This window comes from Lissotriton vulgaris, chromosome 6 (assembly GCF_964263255.1).
Source record: "Lissotriton vulgaris chromosome 6, aLisVul1.2, whole genome shotgun sequence".
In the NCBI taxonomy this organism is placed as follows: Eukaryota; Metazoa; Chordata; class Amphibia; order Caudata; family Salamandridae; genus Lissotriton; species Lissotriton vulgaris.
The window spans coordinates 1,256,774,929-1,256,794,685 of record NC_141694.1 but is presented as its reverse complement, the minus strand read 5'-3'; the positions used below and the strand labels follow the sequence as shown (position 1 = coordinate 1,256,794,685).

General features: G+C 42.5%; 1 protein-coding gene across 1 annotated transcript in view; it reads right to left on the bottom strand.

Moving 5' to 3' along the window:
- Positions 1-19,757, bottom strand: part of LOC147708720 (uncharacterized) — a 241,214-nt gene that overhangs the window by 27,963 nt on the left and 193,494 nt on the right. The window contains exon 13 of the mRNA XM_086927370.1: positions 6,665-6,736. Coding sequence (XP_086783496.1) covers positions 6,665-6,736 — 72 coding nt within the window. The remainder of the gene's footprint in view (positions 1-6,664; positions 6,737-19,757) is intronic.

Here is a 19,757-nt window from a genome sequence, read left to right as displayed (position 1 = left end):
TTTTTCTTCTTGATTCTTTTTCCTTATAGGTTTTTACAGAGTTGTTTACTCAGTCTCTTGGGTACTCCTTCCCTCTTTTCTTTTTTTATTTCTCTTTGCGAATGGAAGTTTTAGATCTGCAGGGCCAGCAGGCACCTAGCTTTGATTTCATGAATGTTTCATGAGGGTTTTTCACTTATTAATTATGGGTCTGGGGGAAAACATTTTGGGTCATTTTGGCGGGTGTCTCGCGTGGTTTCTGCCCTGCCACTTTAGTTCTTTTCCCCAAATTCATCCTTGGTCTGGGGTGCTACGGGGGGCGGGGCAGGAAGTTAATGTACTCAAGCCTACTGCCCTTGCTAGTGATATTATTTTGGCCAGGAGGTGGTAAGCCCTTTTTCTGGGCCTTGCATGAAAGGAACACGTTGGGGGAAGGCTGGGGGTGGGGCGGGTGGTGGGGTCAGGGTTTGGGGTCACTTTGTCTCTATAATGATTTTGTATTGTAGCATGTTTAGGCAGGTTGCTGGACATAAATTGAGGCCTTATGGTTGTGGACGATAAAGTTGGGACCAAGAATTATTCTGTGCTGTTGTTCTCTTCCACTGTGTGCTGGTTGTTCGATCAAGAATGTCAAGATTTAGCCAGGGGTGTGGTCCAGTGACCAGGGTCTTCATATTCTTTTGTGGAAAATAAATGGAATGTAGGCACCTTATAAGCAAAAATTAATTAAAGAGATGCTACACTATCTTCATCTACATTTAAGTGGCCTACAGGAAACTCAGCTCTTGAATAAATCGGCCTCTCTTCTGGATGATTTCTCATATCAAGTCCTAGCCTCAGCTTGTTTCACTTCTCTCAGAGAGGGATTACCCTATTGGCTCGGTATAAGAGCTAGACACTCACCAACCACTGTACAGATGTGGGTAGACGATGGCTCATAGCAACAGTCAAGAGGGGTCAACTAAGCATTATGCCATGTGTGCTCTATGGGGCCAACACTGATGATCCTGTGGTCATTAATAGTCTGATTTCTGAGCTACATCAATGGTCAGAACCATTGATTATTTGCAGGAACTTCAACACCGTCCTTAACCCATGGATAGAATCCTCTTTTAGTAGTTGAGGGCTAAACTCTTCTTCGAGAACCTCCTATAGCTCAAAGGAAATGGCTAGGATTGCTTTGTTGCATGTAATGGAATCTTATGCTTTGGTGGATGTCTGACGATATTCTCTGATGACAAAACATGGGTTTACATATTTTTTCGCCTCTCGTAAATCTTTTTCTTGGATAGACATGTTCCTTCCTACCAAGCTCTTATGCCCCATCTTGGGGCCTGATTACGAGTTTGGCAGTGCGTCTCTGGTTCTGCCCTGCTGCTGCAGCGCCAAACCCATGGTCAGGTCGCCTGCCAGATAATGAGTATTTCTTGTGTTTGGCGGGCTATTATTCGACGTTGTCAAAGCAGTGCCTCAGAAAATGGGCACCACAATTGGAACGCTGAAAACAGTTCCTGCACGGTATGGCATGTAATGACCATGCCGTGCAGGAACTGGGGTGCATGCACATAGGGGGGCACATATAGGGCCCCCCCTGCATGCACCCCATGGCCCTGAGACACAAGGGGGCCTTATCGGGCCCCCTTTGTTTCCTCTCCACCACAGTTTTCATGGAGGAGGAACCACCATGAAAAATGTGGCAGAGAGGACACTTGTAATATGTTTGGTGGGATCGCAGCAGTTCCTCCAAGCATATTGCAGCCTCAAGACCACCACAACACTGCCAGGGAACAGGGGCATTGGCAGTCTGACCACCCTAATTGTAATAAGGTGGTCGGAAGACCGCTGCATCCCCGCGAGTCTGGCGGTCTGTGGACTGCCAGACTCTTAATAAGCCCCTTGGTATCTCCTTGTACCCTAGGGTTATATCAGATCATAGTTCTTTTTCTCTTCTCTCTTTTGTCCATCCTGACAAATTGGGATATAAACAAATGTAAGCATGTCGATCATAGGAATTGAAGATATAAGTTGGTGAGCTTTGCTGTCATTCCTAAATGTGCTCCTTCGTGTACACCATTTGATGCCAATATTTGGATTGTCAGTGTTAGAAACTTCAAAGTTAGTGACACCCAGTTAGCTATTAGTGTTGCCATAATTTGTTATAGAAGGAAGATAATTAATTCCTCATCTATTTAGTTGGAAAAATGCCAGTATCCAGTGGTTGAGGAATGAAAATAGCATAGTAATCTATTTTGAAATTCTGTAAAAACACATCCTGACTTATTTAAATGAAATGCTAAAATGGACATTTATGGCGCTTGTGTTCGAAGATTATGATTGGCTCATGCTGTATTTGTATAGGAACAAGGAACGTTGAAATTACTCATATAGCCAGTCAGTTATGATAGATCATCTGAATAAATGTACATCTAATCATATTGAAGTAATTTAGAGATTTTTCTATATATATTGCTTTTGTTTATGATGAATCAGTTGCATTTCATAGTTAATCAGAGTTTGTTTACTCACAACTGATGCAATATCACCAGTAATTAGAAAGAATACAGATGTGCTGCCCAAAAAAGAAGGACTGTAGACTGGTCATACTAGGCCTTGTTGCCCGGCTTAGAGGATACGTTTTTCCACAAGAGAATCTTATATATATTTATTTTGAGTTAAAATTGTCAATTCATGCTTGTTTTTTATGAAGAGCAAGCATATTGCCACCCTTCTGCATATGCATAGCAAAGATGTGAATGGCTATCCTGCTACAGGACTGTTCGCTCATCAAAGCATCTCATTATTTCTGTGTATCTCTAAATTGTTGTGGAAGCAGTTTACTTTGTGAATGTTCAGCTTAAAAATATTTCACTGTTGCGGGGCACGGCATCCGGAATTGCATAATCTAAATTGGATGAGTTTCATTCAGATTTCAGCTTTGGAGGTGTCTCACACAAATAACATGTAACAGAAATACATCCATGGAGGTTAAAGGAAACACAAAAATGTATAAATAATCCAATAATACCCCCCCCCCACTAACATCTTACTTAACCAGTCTCCCTCAGCATTGTACAGGGTGACACTGAACATCGCAGTTCTGTTCCCCTGTGTAATTCTGTGTAGGACTGTCCAGACTGATAGCCCTAAATACACAAAAAAGAGAGCCAGGCACAACCCAGTACAAGGCCCACCTTCAGTAACCGCCATCTCTGCTCTCCACAAATGATCCCTCTCCTATCACTAGACCACACTTCCCAAATCACTCAGCTTAAGTAAGGAATGGCTACATAATCACTACAGTAGTCTTTAAGACAGTGTGTGGAATAACAGATGAAATAGCGTTTACCTGGAATGCTATTGGCATCAGTAATCTTTAAAGATTCACTCGCTTTGAATAGAACTTAGCATTAAAAGAGAATCCTATTCCACCTAGAGATGACACACCTATGTTGACCTTTGCACTTAATAGAAGTCCCTTCAAGGGAGTTCTCACTGAAGCTACAAGTGGCAAAACATGCAGCGGGCACAGTGTTATCACTTTGCAGCCATTCCTGCAGTTCTGCAGCATTCAGAGGTTCCATCTCTCCCCTACACACTGGCATGTATCTGAACCCCCCATAAAATTACTGTTATCCTTAAGAATATTTAATGGAGCTTTCAGTATGTATTAGATTGAGAAGCCATTAAAGTCAGTTCAAATAGACCAATACGTCTATGGAGAAAGTGATCTGGTATTACTCCTGGTCGAATCTTTCTTTTGACCCATGAGATCAACCAATCCACTGAGGTAGATTCAAGTATTTTGGTACATGCCTCGTATCATTCAGAGAGATGCAAGGAATGCTGGAGGGAAGGGTTTTGCGTATTTCTTTATAGTTTATTGGACCAATTTTTGTCAGCCTTTTACAAGACCCTACTCTGCAGAGTAGATTTGAGCAATTCAAATGCGGTGCTGAACAGTTTAAGAAACTTCAAAAGACAAATGTACTTTCTATGTCAGTAGGGCGATGCTATGTTGTTGGAGAAAGACGGCCACAACTGGAGAATTAGTAGGAATTTTAGTTAAAAAAATAGGAGTTATATGTTTTCTACTTGTTTTCCTTCTGGATTTCATTGTACTTTAATGTGTGCTTGTGTGTGAGTGTGCATGCTTCTGTATTAATGTGAGTTTTTATTTTTTGCAAATTAATCCAGCTTATTTACATTTGCATTTTTTAACACTGGTAGATGAAAGAAACATGCTGCCTGAACAGCAAATGGTTAAAAAAAGTGTTTCTAGAGCTGGCATTTATAGCATGGGGGGGGGGGAGGGAATCAATCTGTCGAAGGCACAGACAGAGTTGGTCTTAACAGGAGGGTCCTCAAATCCTTGGAGCTCCAGCTTTTGGCCCCAAGCTCTTGGCCCTCCACCTTGCCCAGTCAAGTCCGTGAAGAGCCTTGGTGTCATCATTTCCAGTGACCTTTCGATGAGACCTCAAATCAACACCGTTACCTCGGCCTGCTTTTACCACCTACGCAGAATTTGCAAAATCCGAAGGTTCTTATCCACAGAGGCTCTCATTATGGTCCTTGTCACCTCTCGGATTGACTATGCCAACTGCTTGTATGTGGGGATTCCTGCTTACCATCTCCATCGGCTCCAGCTGGTACAAAACCATGCGGCCAGATTGGTTTTCCAACAGCCAAAGCACCAACATGTCTTGCCCCTGTTGAAGAGATTGCATTGGCTTCCGGTCGCTTCCCGCTGTATTTTCAAAATGGGCTGTACTGTTTTTAAGTCTCTTTTTGCTCTCGCCCCTGCCTTCACCTCCCTTAGTCTCAAACGCCACATCCCCTCGAGGCATCTTAGGTCTTCTGCGCACAACCTCTTAATCACCCCCAGGTTCAAACGCAAAAAACATGGTGGTGCTTGTTTTTCTTTCCTTGCTCCTTTTACCTGGATTTCCCTCCTGCTCTCTCCTGACTATATCACCTTCCGTAAATCTCTTAAAACCTATCTTTTTCAGTTAGCTTATGATTAATCCCTCTGTCCACACCGACTGCTCTGTACCTCCACTTTGTCATGAGCGCCATGAAACCAATTGGTGTCCGTGCGCGGTAACACATTTTTTTAACATAACATAACATAACATAACACTTGTGTTGATGATTCTTGGCAAACCTGTTACGTCCATTAGAGAATTCACATTGCCACCCATGGTAAAATACTGCCCTCCAATAATGGTAATATTTCTTGGCAACTTGTGGTCTACCCCCTAGTAACATAACAGCCCTGTGACAATAAATACTGGCATGTTTTGGGCATCTGTGATGGTGTAAATCTCTGGCATAACGAGAGTCCTTAGAGAATGCTGGGTATTCTTGACAAATTGAGAAGTGCCATGGTCTGATTGGTCTGCCATAGAAAATGAAACTAGTATGTGGCTGAGAGGGATTGGCTAAACGTGTTCTTTAGTATGTTCTTAAGTATTTCTACCTTATGTTTGTTAAGATGTCTATTCTGTAGATGTTAAAGGTAGGACTATGAGTTTCCAGGATTTGCCATGTGGTCAGAGTATCCCAGAGGGTATGGATATTACCAGGACAAACAAGGCATTCCATGTGTCCACTTATGTGTGGTGTCACTAGGGACAGGAACATTTAGTACGGCCAACATAAAGTTCAAGGTAAAACAGAAATCTTAGAAGCTTCTTGTATCCAACACAAATGTCTATAGTTTGGGGCACTGCTGCAGATGATATGAAAATAACTATGTTGTTGATCAATCAAGCCAAATATTATGTTTCAGGTAGAAAGTACTGCAAGGTTACTGGAAAAAAAGTTGTTTGAAAAATGTGTCCCAAGATAAGTGAGCATGAATAGCACACAATGCAATCACCATTATGTAGTTATGGTTTAGTCAAATGCTCCATTGAAAAGGCTTTCTCAGATTTGTCCAAGACCTTGGACCCTGCAACAAATTGGACAAGATACCTTCCACCATGCCAAAATGTGTACAGTTCTGTAAAGGGGAATAAAGTTGAGGCGAGTTGAAAAACTTAAATATTCTAAATCCAATAAATGTCATTGTTGGCTGACCATTTGAGAGAACAGCTTGGACAATCCCTTACTCGTACAAGAAGAATGTGTTTATTAACAGACTCTGGGGCATATTATCATGGAGGACATTAAAAATTATCGCCGGTTTAGCGGCAGAAAACTGCTGCTAAAGCGACGATAATGGGCTTGATAATATGCCCTTGAGAATTCCAATAGAAGTCCATGTTATGGTGTGAACCTGGGCTTCTATTGGAATTCTCCAGGGCATAATATCAAGCCCTTTATTGCCGTTTTAGTGCCAGTTTTCTGCCGCTAAACCGGCGATAATTATAACGCCGTCCTTGATAATATGGCCAAGTGTTTTTTTCTAAAATTCCATATTCAACATAATCAAGCACTACTTTTTCTTTCACTGTTCACCATTTATAAACCTTCAGAAACAGTCATTTCAAAACCCAGATGCCAATAGGATTAGGATGCTGTAAAGAAGAGGTTGTACAGTTTTACTTTAGATGGGGGCCAAGGGCAAGGGATGAGATTGGCTTTTTAGACCATCCACCATTGCTAGAAGACAACTGGATAAAATGTACTAGGAAAAAGAAAATACACAAAAACATGGTGGCCTTTGAAATCCTGTGTCACTTACCCTTTCGCCAGAGTAAAGTACCAAGCTGTTGTTCTGCCTCATCATTGCCTCTGTGGCGGGCCAGCGTGGCTGCTGAAGTGGTAAAAAATCGCATGAGGCAAAATGTTCTCCAAGGCCTACTTCCATTATCTACACAACACCATGCCCATAAAGAAAAACCCTCATCAAAGTGTTTAGCAGCGCCCACGTTTAAGAAGGCGATTTAATCTACTGGATGCAATCTCATACATTGTATGCCAAGCAAGTGCATATAAATGTAGAAATATGGTTGTGGTTAAAACTGGCGAGCCAACAAATATCTAAAGTGTATGAAGATCTATGCCTATTGAACTTATCTACACTTTATTTGTAGGTTGGGTAGGTGAGGGAGGAAGTGCCAGAGAATCGAATGGGGAAGCTAATAGAAGAGTGACGTCTAATCCAGACATAAGCGGAAAGAAGAGGAAAGGGGAAAGAATTTGCCAGAAAAGAAGCATAGTTGAATAGTGAAGAGGGCTTAATGACAGCTCAACAAGTGGAGATACTAAGACGATGGTACAAATTGTAGAGGTATTATTGGTTGGTGAGAAATGCTAGGAAAAGCTTTGTTTAGGGGCTGGTCAGGTTAGTTATAGATTGAGAGCAGGATGTGGGAAATAACATTTATAGTCGATCCAATATTAGGGAACAGGCATGGAGGGCAACTGAAACACCCAAATACCTGGCTCCTATTCCTCATTAAAATACTTTTTAACTTACGCATACTCTTCCAGCAATATGATGGGGGATGCGCAGAATCAATGGAAAACTCCTCTGTCCCATGCGGTGTCTAGAAAGGCATACAGGGAGCTGTAAAGAAATCAAAGATGATTTCAGCAAAGATTAAGGCCAACTCCAGCCTCCACTAATAAGGCTCACGTTCCTGCTCTGCCCACAACTTTGTATTTGAGGATGTCAAATTATTAATATTGTCCTACCATTTTATAACAAAAACATGCTTGAATATATATGTATTATGTGTATATCATCAAGTTATACACACACAGACACATATATGTATATATAATATATACATTTATATATAGATATATTTTGAAATATATTTATACATGTCTGGGTACATGTGGGTACAAAAGCTAGCCAAATATTCACTCAGTATGGCCCTTTCGTTTGGGTTGTGTAAAGATGTATTCAAAATACATCTTTGGAAAACTCCCCTGGGAAATAATGAAGTCCACATAAACCTTTTTAGTTGTGCAGGTTTTGATGAGTCGAAGCTTAGTGAATCTCATGTCAGGTGTTTTCTTGCACCTGAATGTGTATTCAGAATATGTGAAGTTAAAACAGTTACTAAAGTCCTCTGAATATGATAATGTAAGAGTTTTCAAAAGTCCACAGACTAGATACACACTGCATGGTGTGTGCATGTGTTTTTTTTCCCTAAGATGTCTCTAGCATTCCTCTAAGACCTTGGTAGTCCAGCGACAGCTTATGAAGCTTGCAGGATTCCACAAGCTCCTTGAGTGACTGGGCCTAAGTCAGCAGAGATGGAGGAGGCTTCTTATGTACCAAGGAATAATTATCATGCATTAAAGTTACTCTGGCAGAGTAGTTCCATTTATTATGGCAGCTTTGGGTGCTAAGCTTCAACAATGCAATCTTGATTCTCGATCTTCCTACCAATCTAGTCTGTGATACATTTCTGGTCTGTCAATGCCATGTCCTGGTCTTATCATTAAGGAGTACAAAGATTATAATGAAGTCAGTAGATCATGGTAAGAGTGAGGAAAGAGTTTGGTGGCTCTGGCAGAGGGCATCGAATTAACTGCAGATATTTCTGAAAAAGTTGTATTCCAAATCTTGTATCATAAAAGGCATCATAATTCTCATAGATTTGTTTGTAAAATATATGTAAAGGACACCATACTTCTACTTGCGAATGACATTAAGATGTGTGCTGCATTAAATATGCATTTACAAAGCCAGGGAAAGTCCTATTTACTTTTGCACAGTTGAAGTTTGTACAAGCCATCAGTCTGGGTCTAGGTCTACTTCATTAAGAGAAAGCTTGCTTTCTGGTGGTGATGAGATAAACAGTTTCAAAGGTTTGCTTGGAATTTATAATTTATCTAGAAGATTGCGGTGTCTTTTATATTGAAAGCGTGAATGGCTAGTTCCGCTGGTAATGTTGGAATCAAAAACGAAAGAAACAGCAGTGATTCACATACAATCTTCCTTATTCATTTTGGTTATGAGTATATGGTAGTATTAAACCACACTTTCTTGAGAAATGTACTTTGTAAATAGTCATCTATTTAAAGAATCCATTAGAAGCCTTTATTAACCTTGATGAAACAGCATTCATTTGAAGTTAACAAACTTCAGTAGGCAGTAAGATAAGACAATGTATGATAGAGCAGATTGTGTAGTTAGTTATGCAGAGAGACAGGTGGCTAGAAACGACTGGTTTTGTCGACTACACATTCATAGAAACCAAAAGATTAAATGTTCTGAGGCACAGGAAATGCTCAAACACATGGTGAAGGAAATGCTCAAACACATGGTGGCCTTTCGTGCCCCGTCTTACCCTTTCGCCAGAATGAGGTAGGAGGCTTCGGCTCCCTCTAATTATTGTGTCTGCCGGGAACCACTGTGGCTGCTGTAAAGATAAAAATGGCATTAGGCAAAACATACTTTAAGGTCCATTTTCACTTTCCACATCAAACTCCCCTTCCATGACCACAATGAAAGACTCTCATCAAACTTTACAGTGGCACCCAAGTATATGTAGGAACATTGATCACACAGAGTTTGTTGCCAGCAACCTAGTTTCTAGTAAATCATGTGAAGTAGGAGATGACAATATTATTAAGCTGTAAGAGTATCTTTAGCCATGGCACCCTTAAGGGTTTAAAGGTTTTAAAGATCTCCAGTGTCAGAGCAGTGTATTTGGCTAGTTTGCCTATAGACATTCCATGAGTATGAATAGACTGCATGAAGTATTTTTCTGGCAGACAAATAATACACGCAAATATGTTTAAAGAGAAATAACAGCAAGGATGCATGTTCACCTTGTTAGGATGTAAGGGAGTGGACAGGTTGATAGCCAATGGAAAGAGATGGATCCTAGTAAAATATACTAATTCAAAACAACAAACGTAAACTGATAAGTTTAATGAAAGTTACATAATTTTGGAGAGAAAGGTGAGGATTATTGTTACATGTGCAAGTGATGTTTTCCTAAACATCAGCCTGCCTATGCAGTGTGTGCTATTTATTGGTACTACACTCACGCATCCTTATTCTTTTTTGTAATTGCACTCTGATCTCACTGCCCATAGGCATGTGTTCACTAATGATGAAGAGTGTCCTGAGAGTTCTCATCTAGAGCTGATTGTAAGGTATTATCCACTATTGCCAACTGCAAAGTGTGTTATGATTAGTTAATACCATCTGCTCAGAGCATAACCCATTAATTGACTACCATGTATGTGAGGGGATAAGACAAGAATAACAGGCAATTAGGAACTTTTACTACAGAGCATGTGGAGAATACATCTATTAGCACCCCTATAGGAAGGCCAAAAAGCTGATTGCACCTGCTGGCTTCTAGTCCTTCACTGAACCTGGAACGCAGGCAAATAAGAATACTTAGTGTGATCATTCTACTGCCTTGGACTTGCTGAGCCAGTTTCAGTATTCCAGAGAACATTTTAATAATTATATTAATCAAAAAATGTCCATCCACTTGAACAATAGCTGAAGATGAAAATCTTGAGAATTTAATACCACGCACAGAAAATGTATTTTTGGTATTGTTTATTTCTAAGAATGCTCTTTCACTGACTATACTAACAAATAAAAACAACAAACATTCATACATGGTCACAAAAATCTTTATTTCGATGTTCCTCAAATTAGCTAGACATGGATTCCCTTCAAATGTGTTGCCATGAACAAAAAGCATTCAATCCATACAGCCTCTCAGCATCAATCAATCAGTAGGTTTGTATAAACCTTCTTGTCACGCGTGAGGTTATACAGGCGATGGCAGGGTCCAGTTGATTAGCCAAATAGTCAGGTTTTCAGGACTTTCAGAACTCTGGAAGAAGTAGGGAAGTCCGGAGGTAAGGGGGTAGCTCCTTCCATGTCTTTGTTGCTAGGAAGGAGAAGGAGCGACCTCTGCATCTGCTAAGTCAGATGCAGGGTGAAAGTTAGAGACGGAAGTGGAGCGGAGATGTATGGTGGGCGATGTAAGTACAGTTGATGGTTCAAGTAGGTGGGTCTGCAGTTGTGTAGGGCCTTGTATGCGTCGGCCAGGAGCTTGATACCTAGCATCTTTTATGTACAAGGAGCCAGTTCATTTCCCTGAGGTAGGGGGAGATGTGGGTTTGTCTAGGGAGTTCTAGGGCGAGTCTGGCTGCTGTGTTCTGTATGGTCTGTAGTTGGTTCGTATTGTGGTCAGTGAGGGTCTGAGTGAAGAGGGCCACCATGATGCATCCGAGGGGGAGCTTTTGTTTCTGAAGATCAGTACTCCTGTCTTGTCTGTGTTGAGCTTCAGGCAGTTGTCCTTCATAAAGTTGGCAACGTCTGTACTGCAGTTGTGGAAGTTGTTCTTGGTGTTGGTGGTGTCTTCATAGAGAGAGAGGATGGGTTGTGTGACATCGGCGTAGGATATAAGGCCAGTCCATGACTTTTGATGATGCTGGACAGAGGTATCATATAAGTGTTAAAGAGGTTGGGGATGAGCGAGGAGCCTAAGGGCACTCCACAGATGATTTCCTTTGGTTCAAAGGTGAAGGGTAGAATTATATTTTGCATTCTTCTGGTGAGGAGAGGCCATCCATCCAAGAGCAGCTCCTTGGATGTCCCTGTTGGGCAGCCATGTGATGAGTGTGTGGTGGGAGCCATATCGTAGCCTTCTAGAGGTCTGTGAGGATCAGAGTCACAGTCTCTCCTCAGTCGAGTAGGGATTGGATGTCGTAGGTAGCCGCCATGAGGGCTATCTTGGTGTTGTGGTTGCTGCGGAATCCAGACTGAGAGCAATCCAGTAGGAAGTTCGGTTCCAGATGTGAGGAGAATTGTTGGTTGACAAGTTTTTCTATTACTTTGACCGGGAATGAGAGCAGAGAGATCGGTTGAATTCACTGGTCTCTGCTACTGGTTTCTTTAGTAGGGGGTTGACTTTTGCGTGTTTCCATTGTTTTTGGAGAAGGTGGCTGTGGCTATTGATGTGTTAAACAAGGCAATGAAAAGGTGGCTGATTTCATTACAAGACCGGAGGCTACCATTATGCAATAACCTTTTATTGCTGCCCCAACATCCAGCTTTTTAAAGAACAATAATACATTATAAAGCAACAGAATGTCCAAACAATATGTATGTCCAGAGTCATCATCCTCTTTTATTCGTTGCTTCATTACAGATAAGTACTTCTGCTATTTGCTTGTCTGTTGCTACTTATTGATTGCTGTTAAAGATCATATCTAGTCTTTAGTCATAGTTTAGGACTGCCCTTCCAATTAATAGCTGGGCCTGATAAGTTTTTAGGGAATTGAGTTTAACCTTTGTTAATATTGTGTCAATGCTACTGCTTGACATGTGTCAATACCTGCTTGAAAGACCGCTAGTCATTTGGCTGAGTATATTTGTGTAACACGAGGGTCCAGCCTGCAACATCCAGCCTCTTGGTCCCTTATCGGCTTCTTCGCCAATAGTCAAACTGCTTCTATTTCAGTGGCAGCTTTCAAGCCGTAACACCACTTGCTCCTCAGTGCGATCATGGACCCACAGCAATCTCACACCTCCTCTTTCCACTACTTTGGGAAGGGGGCGAATGTGGAAGCTTTGGGTTTGTGATCGGGCAAGTATTTGAATATCAAAGATGACTAGAAATCCTCAATTGGAGATTTCTGGCAGGTTGCCTGGCAGAGTTGGTGGAGGCCAAGTGCAACCCTTACAACTAAGATCCAAGCTATTCTGGACTGGGAGGGTCCAACAACATAGAATCAAGTCAAGGCATTCCTTGGTTTCACTGTGTATTATAGGAGGTTTGTGAAGGGGGTATGGATCCATTATGACACCCTCACAGAACTCACATCCAAGAAAATGCCCAAGAAAGTAAATTCACCAGTTAGCTGTCAAACGGCTTTTGACACCATGAAAGAGGCAATGTGCTCAGCACCCATTCTCAAAACTCCAGACTACACCAAGCAGTTAATGCGCAGACTGATGCCTCTGAGCTAGGGATAGGAGCGGTCCTATCTGAGAGCAATGATGATGGCCAAGACCAGCCTGCTGCTTTGATAAGTAGGAGGTTACTCATTTGTTACGGAAAGCCGTTTAGGAAGTTGTCAGATTGTCCGGTCACAGCCCGAAGGTTTTGGACTCCATTACCCATTGGGCAGTGTGATGCGCAGAGATGCGTCCTGAGGTATATTCGACGTCAAGGCGCCATTAAAGGAAGTACGGGTAAACAAGCGATGCCGATTATTCTTCTTGGATCCAGTTGTGACGCTGGTTGCCGGTTCCCATTCTTGGACTCGTTATGGTGTGGTAAGGGTGCCTTAGCACCGGCTTTCATTTACGAACTGTTCTTGGTGAGTTTTGCTATTTAAAACATTTCACACGCGGCCGTGATGGAAACAGCTTGGGTGAATTTACTAGCATATTAATCAGTAACGTGTAACCAAAAGGGTTGTGGGTTCAAAAGGGCAGCGCTACTACAACCCACAATGGAACCAGTTTGGGTGTATTAATTTTGTGCCACTACCATAAACGTGCAACGTAACGGCATTTCTGAGTTCTAGTGTGCTGTGTATTGTTTGTTTTTTAAACAGCCGTGATGGAAACGGCACAACTCTTGGATTGTAGTGTGTTCATAATCCACAGTGAAAACAGCTGTAAGTGTGTACTTGGTATTTTGGAGGATGCACTACTAGCAGAAGCCAGGTTTACAAATGGCAATTGTATAGTGCTACATTGGAATGGTATGACAAAGCCGTGTTGAGAAACGGTGGATAAAAACAGTAAATATTGTATTGGTTCTTATTAACCAGCAAATTCCCATATACTGGGTTGTGTGTTATTTGGAACCCTTGTTTGCTTTTGATTCTTTGTCTTTACTATTATGTTTTGAGTAACAGGGGGCATTTGAAGTACGTAGTGAGAAGCTCCCCTGTGAAGTGCAATACCCTGATTGTAAGGGTGGGTACACAGATAAAAGATCACTCCTCTTTATTCCTGGACACACACTACATGCTGATGTACTGTTTAGCCTTTTTTGTATATTCATGTTCCTCTATGTCTTAAAAGGCGAACATGGAAAAGATAGAGCCATATGCATTTCATGATTATAATGAAGACCAGGTGCTGTGGTTTTCTCCTACAGGTAATAGAGAGTGTAACGCATTACCTATACCAGTTTGAAAGGGATAGAATTGTGTTTAGCTAATGTTATCTAATTGTTTGATTTCTTTCATTGGTCTCCCTCCCTGCTGTCCCCATCCTTTCCTTCCCTCACTTGATCAGATCAACATTCTGTGCTGTAAGAGCTTCCAGAATTGAGAAGTTCAAGAGGTTGAATGCCTTTTTTGCAACAAACCAACTCCGAGGTATCAAACGATCTACGTGTGAAGCTTTCAGAGCTGACATCATCAGGGATCAGCTTTGGAGTGCCATTGAGAGGGAGGCATTAGGTTTTGTATCTGAAGAAGATGAGACAATACCTGTTTGATGCTCACTTCACAGTTCAAACTGACCACAGACCTCTGAAACGGCTAATGCAAATGAAAGGTGAGAATGCAAACTTTTGAGGTGATCCGTCTTCCTACGTGGAACAGACTTTACAGGGGGGTGGCGCTTGCCTGGCCCAAAGATGGCTGCTTGCTAAGTGAGCTCCGCTAACTGCCACATCGATCCTTCAGCTATTAGCTATAATTATCCTGGTTACTTGCTCGAGATCCTGAGCGTGCTGTGCCCTATCGAAACGCTCTGGAGGCTGTAGGAATGGAGTAATTCGGCACGGCCGGGCTGCAGTTCTCGGACCAGACGCTGCTTCCCCTGAGCCGCATGACGCAGCTGCTGAAGAGGACGACGATTCCTGCTGAGGCGGGGGCGAGCGTTCACCCGGCTCTCACGACCATCGAGGTGTGGAGACGGCTGGACCCCCTGGTTGGTGGCAATCCTTCTGCGGAGTGAGTGGTGACTCTGCCGGTGACCGGGCTGATGAGCTCTGTGGCGTGTTTGGTGAGACGGAGGTCAAGGCCAAGCTGCGGAGATGATCTTTGATGTGCGGCCTAACTGGCACCGACCTGGCGTGCAAGCCTGCTGGCAGACTACCTCCGGAGTGGATTCTTTGGCATTAGGCGAGTGCAGGGGACCTGGATTCGTTGCGAACATTACGCCATTTGCCTCATCACCTGGCGGGAGCGGCCCTATATCCCATTATGGGACTGCTACTGTATTGGGGATTTACGTCAGTACAACGCGATCTTTTAGATCGCAGTACTTTACAACGCTGACATTAGAACGCAAGTTGTTACAACGACTTGCGTTGGTGTGCGCGGATTGAGGATTATTATAATTTTATATTCCAACACCAACCCACGTAACTGTAGGGAAGGTGTTGGAATATAAAATTACAATAATCCTTATCCAACAGCGCCATCCAGCGCAAGTCGTAGTAACGACTTGCGTTGTAATGGCATTGTTGTAAAGGTACTGCAGTATAAACACCGCATTGTAAACAATGTTTCCCGTATTCGGTCCTGGTAGCTGTGCATGGACAAGCAGTGCCACATTGCATGGCAACAAAGCGGGGGTCACATTTCAAGAGGGGCATGGTGGATCTGAGCCTTCCTTGCCTTCATGGTGAACTATTAAGCTGCCTAGTGTGAAACCCTCATGGGACATAAGCCGCCCCCGGGAGCACCTCCTCGACCTGTAAAAGCGAAGTTACTTAACTTCAGAGACCGGGATGCGGCGCTGAGGAGGGCAAGAGAACTGGGAGATTTGCAACATGAGTGCTCTTCTCTCTCTTTATTCCCGGACTTTACTATCAGAGTCCAGGAGGCCAGGAAGCAATTTGCGCCTCTGAAACGCAAGCTGCGAGAGCAAAAAGTAGAATGCGAGATGCTGTATCTGACGCGGCTGCGAGTGATGTTCGATGGTAAAGCAAGGATATTTCTGACCCCCAGTCCCTGCAAAAATCCCTCAAAGATTGGAACTTGAACGGAAAGTGCAGGAAAGACAAGATGGCGGATGATCGGGCTGATGGAGCGGATGGAGGACTTGATAAAAATGACTGATGAGAAACACTGCACGGCAGACTTTTATGATAATTTTACCCGTGAGTAGATAATCTGTGCAGGATTGGGGTGATTGGACCTTTAGCTTTCAGGGAGTGCCTCCTTACTGTGAAATATAACTTTATGCCGAAATGTATGATTCTGCTGTCCCTTACTCGCATAGGCCAGGCTTAATGGTACGGGAAGTCAGCATCATGTTGAGTGAGAGATGCTATCCATCAATAGTTGTTTTCGAGGCTCCCTGAGAGACTTAGTACCTCCAGTGGAAGTCTCTTATTATTCGGAAAGTGGGTGTGTGGCATTGGGACCCCACAGAAGGGATGGCCGGTAACATCTGCCCCAATGCGTTTTACTCTCAAACGTCACAAGTTAAATAGTGCTTATTACTAAACAATTGTAGTTTTCTTGCTATATGTACTAGTAATTGCTAGTGAGGGGGAAGAGAGCAGCTTATGCCTAATTGGGGTTAGCATGGGATGGGTGGGGGGGGGTTGGTACATTTGTTACAGTTCACATGGTCACACTGGGCGTGAATGATTACGGCAACACATTTGTTATAGCAGCTAGGATTGTCAGAACATGTGAAAGTGAAGAATGACGCACAGTGAACATGAGGAGGGATATAGACGAAGCCTGCGATTAATGACATGGAACATGAGGGGCTTAAATGACCATAGAAAATTGTGTAAAATTCTGGCGTACTTGAACAGAAAGGAGGTAGACATTGAGCTGCTGCAAGAGACGCATCTTGCCCCTAATAGCGCTATGCTCGCGAGGTGTAACCTAGCAGGGCAATTCCATGCAGGCGGCTTCACCTCACACTCCAGGGGTGTAATTACCTTGGTTAATCCCAAGTCAGGCATACAACTTGAAGAATGCAAGACTGATCCTGCTGGTTGATTTGTAACCCCAAGATGTCATGGTAGGAAGGCTGACTTTCAAATTCTAAATACATACAGGCCTGACTATGATGACCCTCAGTTCTACCATTCACTGTTAACATACATTAGGGGCTGTCACCCATTGCCACTAATTTGGGGTGGGGATCTTAACTGCGTGTGAGATCCGGCGCTTGATCGATTGAAGAGTCCCTCAGATTTTAGAACCATTGAAAATAATGTTGGAAGAGTACCACGGGGAAGCTGACAGAGAAATCAAGCAAATGGGGAAGTACACATTGGCCAGATCCTATGGTGAGGGAGACAGGCCGGGCTCAGTGCTGGCGGCGATTGCCCGCTGACGGTATGAATCTGGAGTCACCCAAGAATTATTAGATGAGAAGGGAACTGCCCTGAAAGAGCAGGCGGAAATAGTAAATAGATTTGGCCAATATAATCAGAACCTGTATAGATCCAAAGTTACCCCAGACAAAGAAAATATAGTGAACTACCTGAAATACATACAAGTACCCTGGCTGATGGATAGCCACGGAGAGTATCTCATGAGACCTCTAGATGCTGTTGAGATCCGTATGGCACTGAACTCCATGCGGGATGGAAGTGCACTTGGCCAAGATGGGCTCACTGTGGCCTTTTATAAGGCCCATACTTGATCACTCTACCAGGAGATGGAAGAACATGCCACAATGCCCCCCTCCATGCGTGAGGCACTGATCGCAACCATATTGAAATCTGACAAGGCTCCCCAAGAGTGCTCATCTTATAGACCACTATCATTGATAAATGTCGACACTAACATTTTTGCTAAAATATTGGCCAACAAACTGACCCCGCTTTTGGCTATTTTGGTGGGTCCTGAGCAGGTCGGCTTTGTACCTGGCCGTACAGAAGCCGACAATCTGATAACAGTTTTTGCGGCTCTACAGCATGTTAAACCGGGTGTCAAGGCGGCAGCAGCTGAAAATGCCTTCGATTTGGTTGAGTGCTTTTGGGGTACACGAAGACTCTGAATAAGAAAGTCAGGAGACTGGTCTCCATGGGTCTACTCTTTTACAAGGTTTTGGGGTCTATATGTGCAATATTTGTTGGCGAAACAAGCTGATTTTGGGGATAATAACTGAATGTATGTTGTACGAGGTTGCCCCCCAAAAAATGAATATTAATAAGCCATATGAGTCTCGTATTAACAGATTATGATAGCTTAATATCCTACATGTAATCGCTTGCACTCAGAATAGTGAATTCTGCAGACTGTCATAGTATGGTTCTAGAGTATTTTATCCCACTGTGCAAACCCTGACTGTAACATTATAATGCTATAATGCTATTGTGTTATGTGACAGCAATTGTTGCCAGCCACGTTTGTGATGTATATTGTGCTCTGTGTATCAATGTGAACTGGGTTATGAAAATTTATAAAAATACATTTAAAAAAAAAACAAAAAAAAGGGAACAGACTTTACAGTAGAGCACCGACCTGGGACTGCCCATGCCAATGCAGATTGACTTTCCAGGTTCTTCCACTTATGAAATGAAAATAAAATGTATAAAGCGTGACAATCACCCAGGGGTATCTAGGCACTAGCAGACACGGACAAGCTAAAAATCTAGCAGATATCAAGATTATTTACTAGATAGCCAAGTTTTTAGATTCTTCCTGAATTCCAGTATATCTGTATAAAGTTTTAGTTCTGTCAGGAGTGAGTTTCACAGCCTTGCTCTGCTTGAGATGAATCCTCTACCACCCCAGTTGGCTTTCTTAAATCTGGGGATTACAAGGTTTCCACTGGTGGATGAGCGTAGGGAGCATGTTGGGATATAGCGTTGAAAACGTTGTATCAAATATTCAGGGCCAGCGCCTTTCTGTGACCTGAAGGCAACACAGAGTGTCTTAAACTGGATGCTTTTACTTATTAGGAACCAGTGTAATTGAATCAATGCTTGAGATGTGGATTTATATTTCGGGATGCCTAGCAGTAACTGTACTGCAGCATTCTGCAGCGTTTGTAACTTATGTAAATATTGCTTTTGAATATTAATAAAAAGCTTGTTGCAGTAGTCCACTTTGGATGAAATAAGAGTCGTAAATACCATCTTTTGTAGGCTCAATGGAATGAAAGGCAACACTTTCCTTAGAGTTTTCAAAATGAAAAAACATGAGGAAGTGATGTGATTTATTTGTCCCTCACAAGATAGCTTACTCTCAATAATTACTCCAAAGTTTTTTACTTTACCACTGGGGATCGCTAGAATCCCCAGTTCCTGGGGCCACCAAGTGTTCGACCAAAAAGAGGATCTCAGTCTTGCATGTCATCCGCATACGAAACCAGAGAAAAGCCGAATGATCTGATCATATCTGAGCCCCCCTCTATTTAATCTCTGTGTTACCCCACTTGCAGCTCTAATCAGAACAGTCCACTTTTAATCCTTAGATATCAGTTCAGGGACATGATTCAATCCATATTCGATTTTCATAAATACAGCTTCATCAAGAGCATGGCTTAGTTCATCAACAATGCAACTTGATACAATTAATTCATCAACTATACTACTAAGCCAAGGAAACACATAAAGAACACAGCCATTACTGTGTTCTTTATGTGTTTCCTTGGTTTATACTTTTGAAACCTTTATTACTATACATAGTCTGTCACTATGTTAGGTGACTGTTCTGTCTCTTTGGATCACAATTACTCTATCGGGAGCTTTTTTCCTTTACGATAGGAAAATTCACTTTGCATGATACACTAATGGGTGTCGGTTTTGTCTCGAGACTTGAGATAACTCTTGTGACACTGTGTATTTGGAATTGCAGCCCTGAAGAAGTCAAGGTGTGAGATAACACACAACAAAGTACGTGTTGGCTAGAGGAAACTGCATTGTTATTGAATCAACTGTAACACGTTT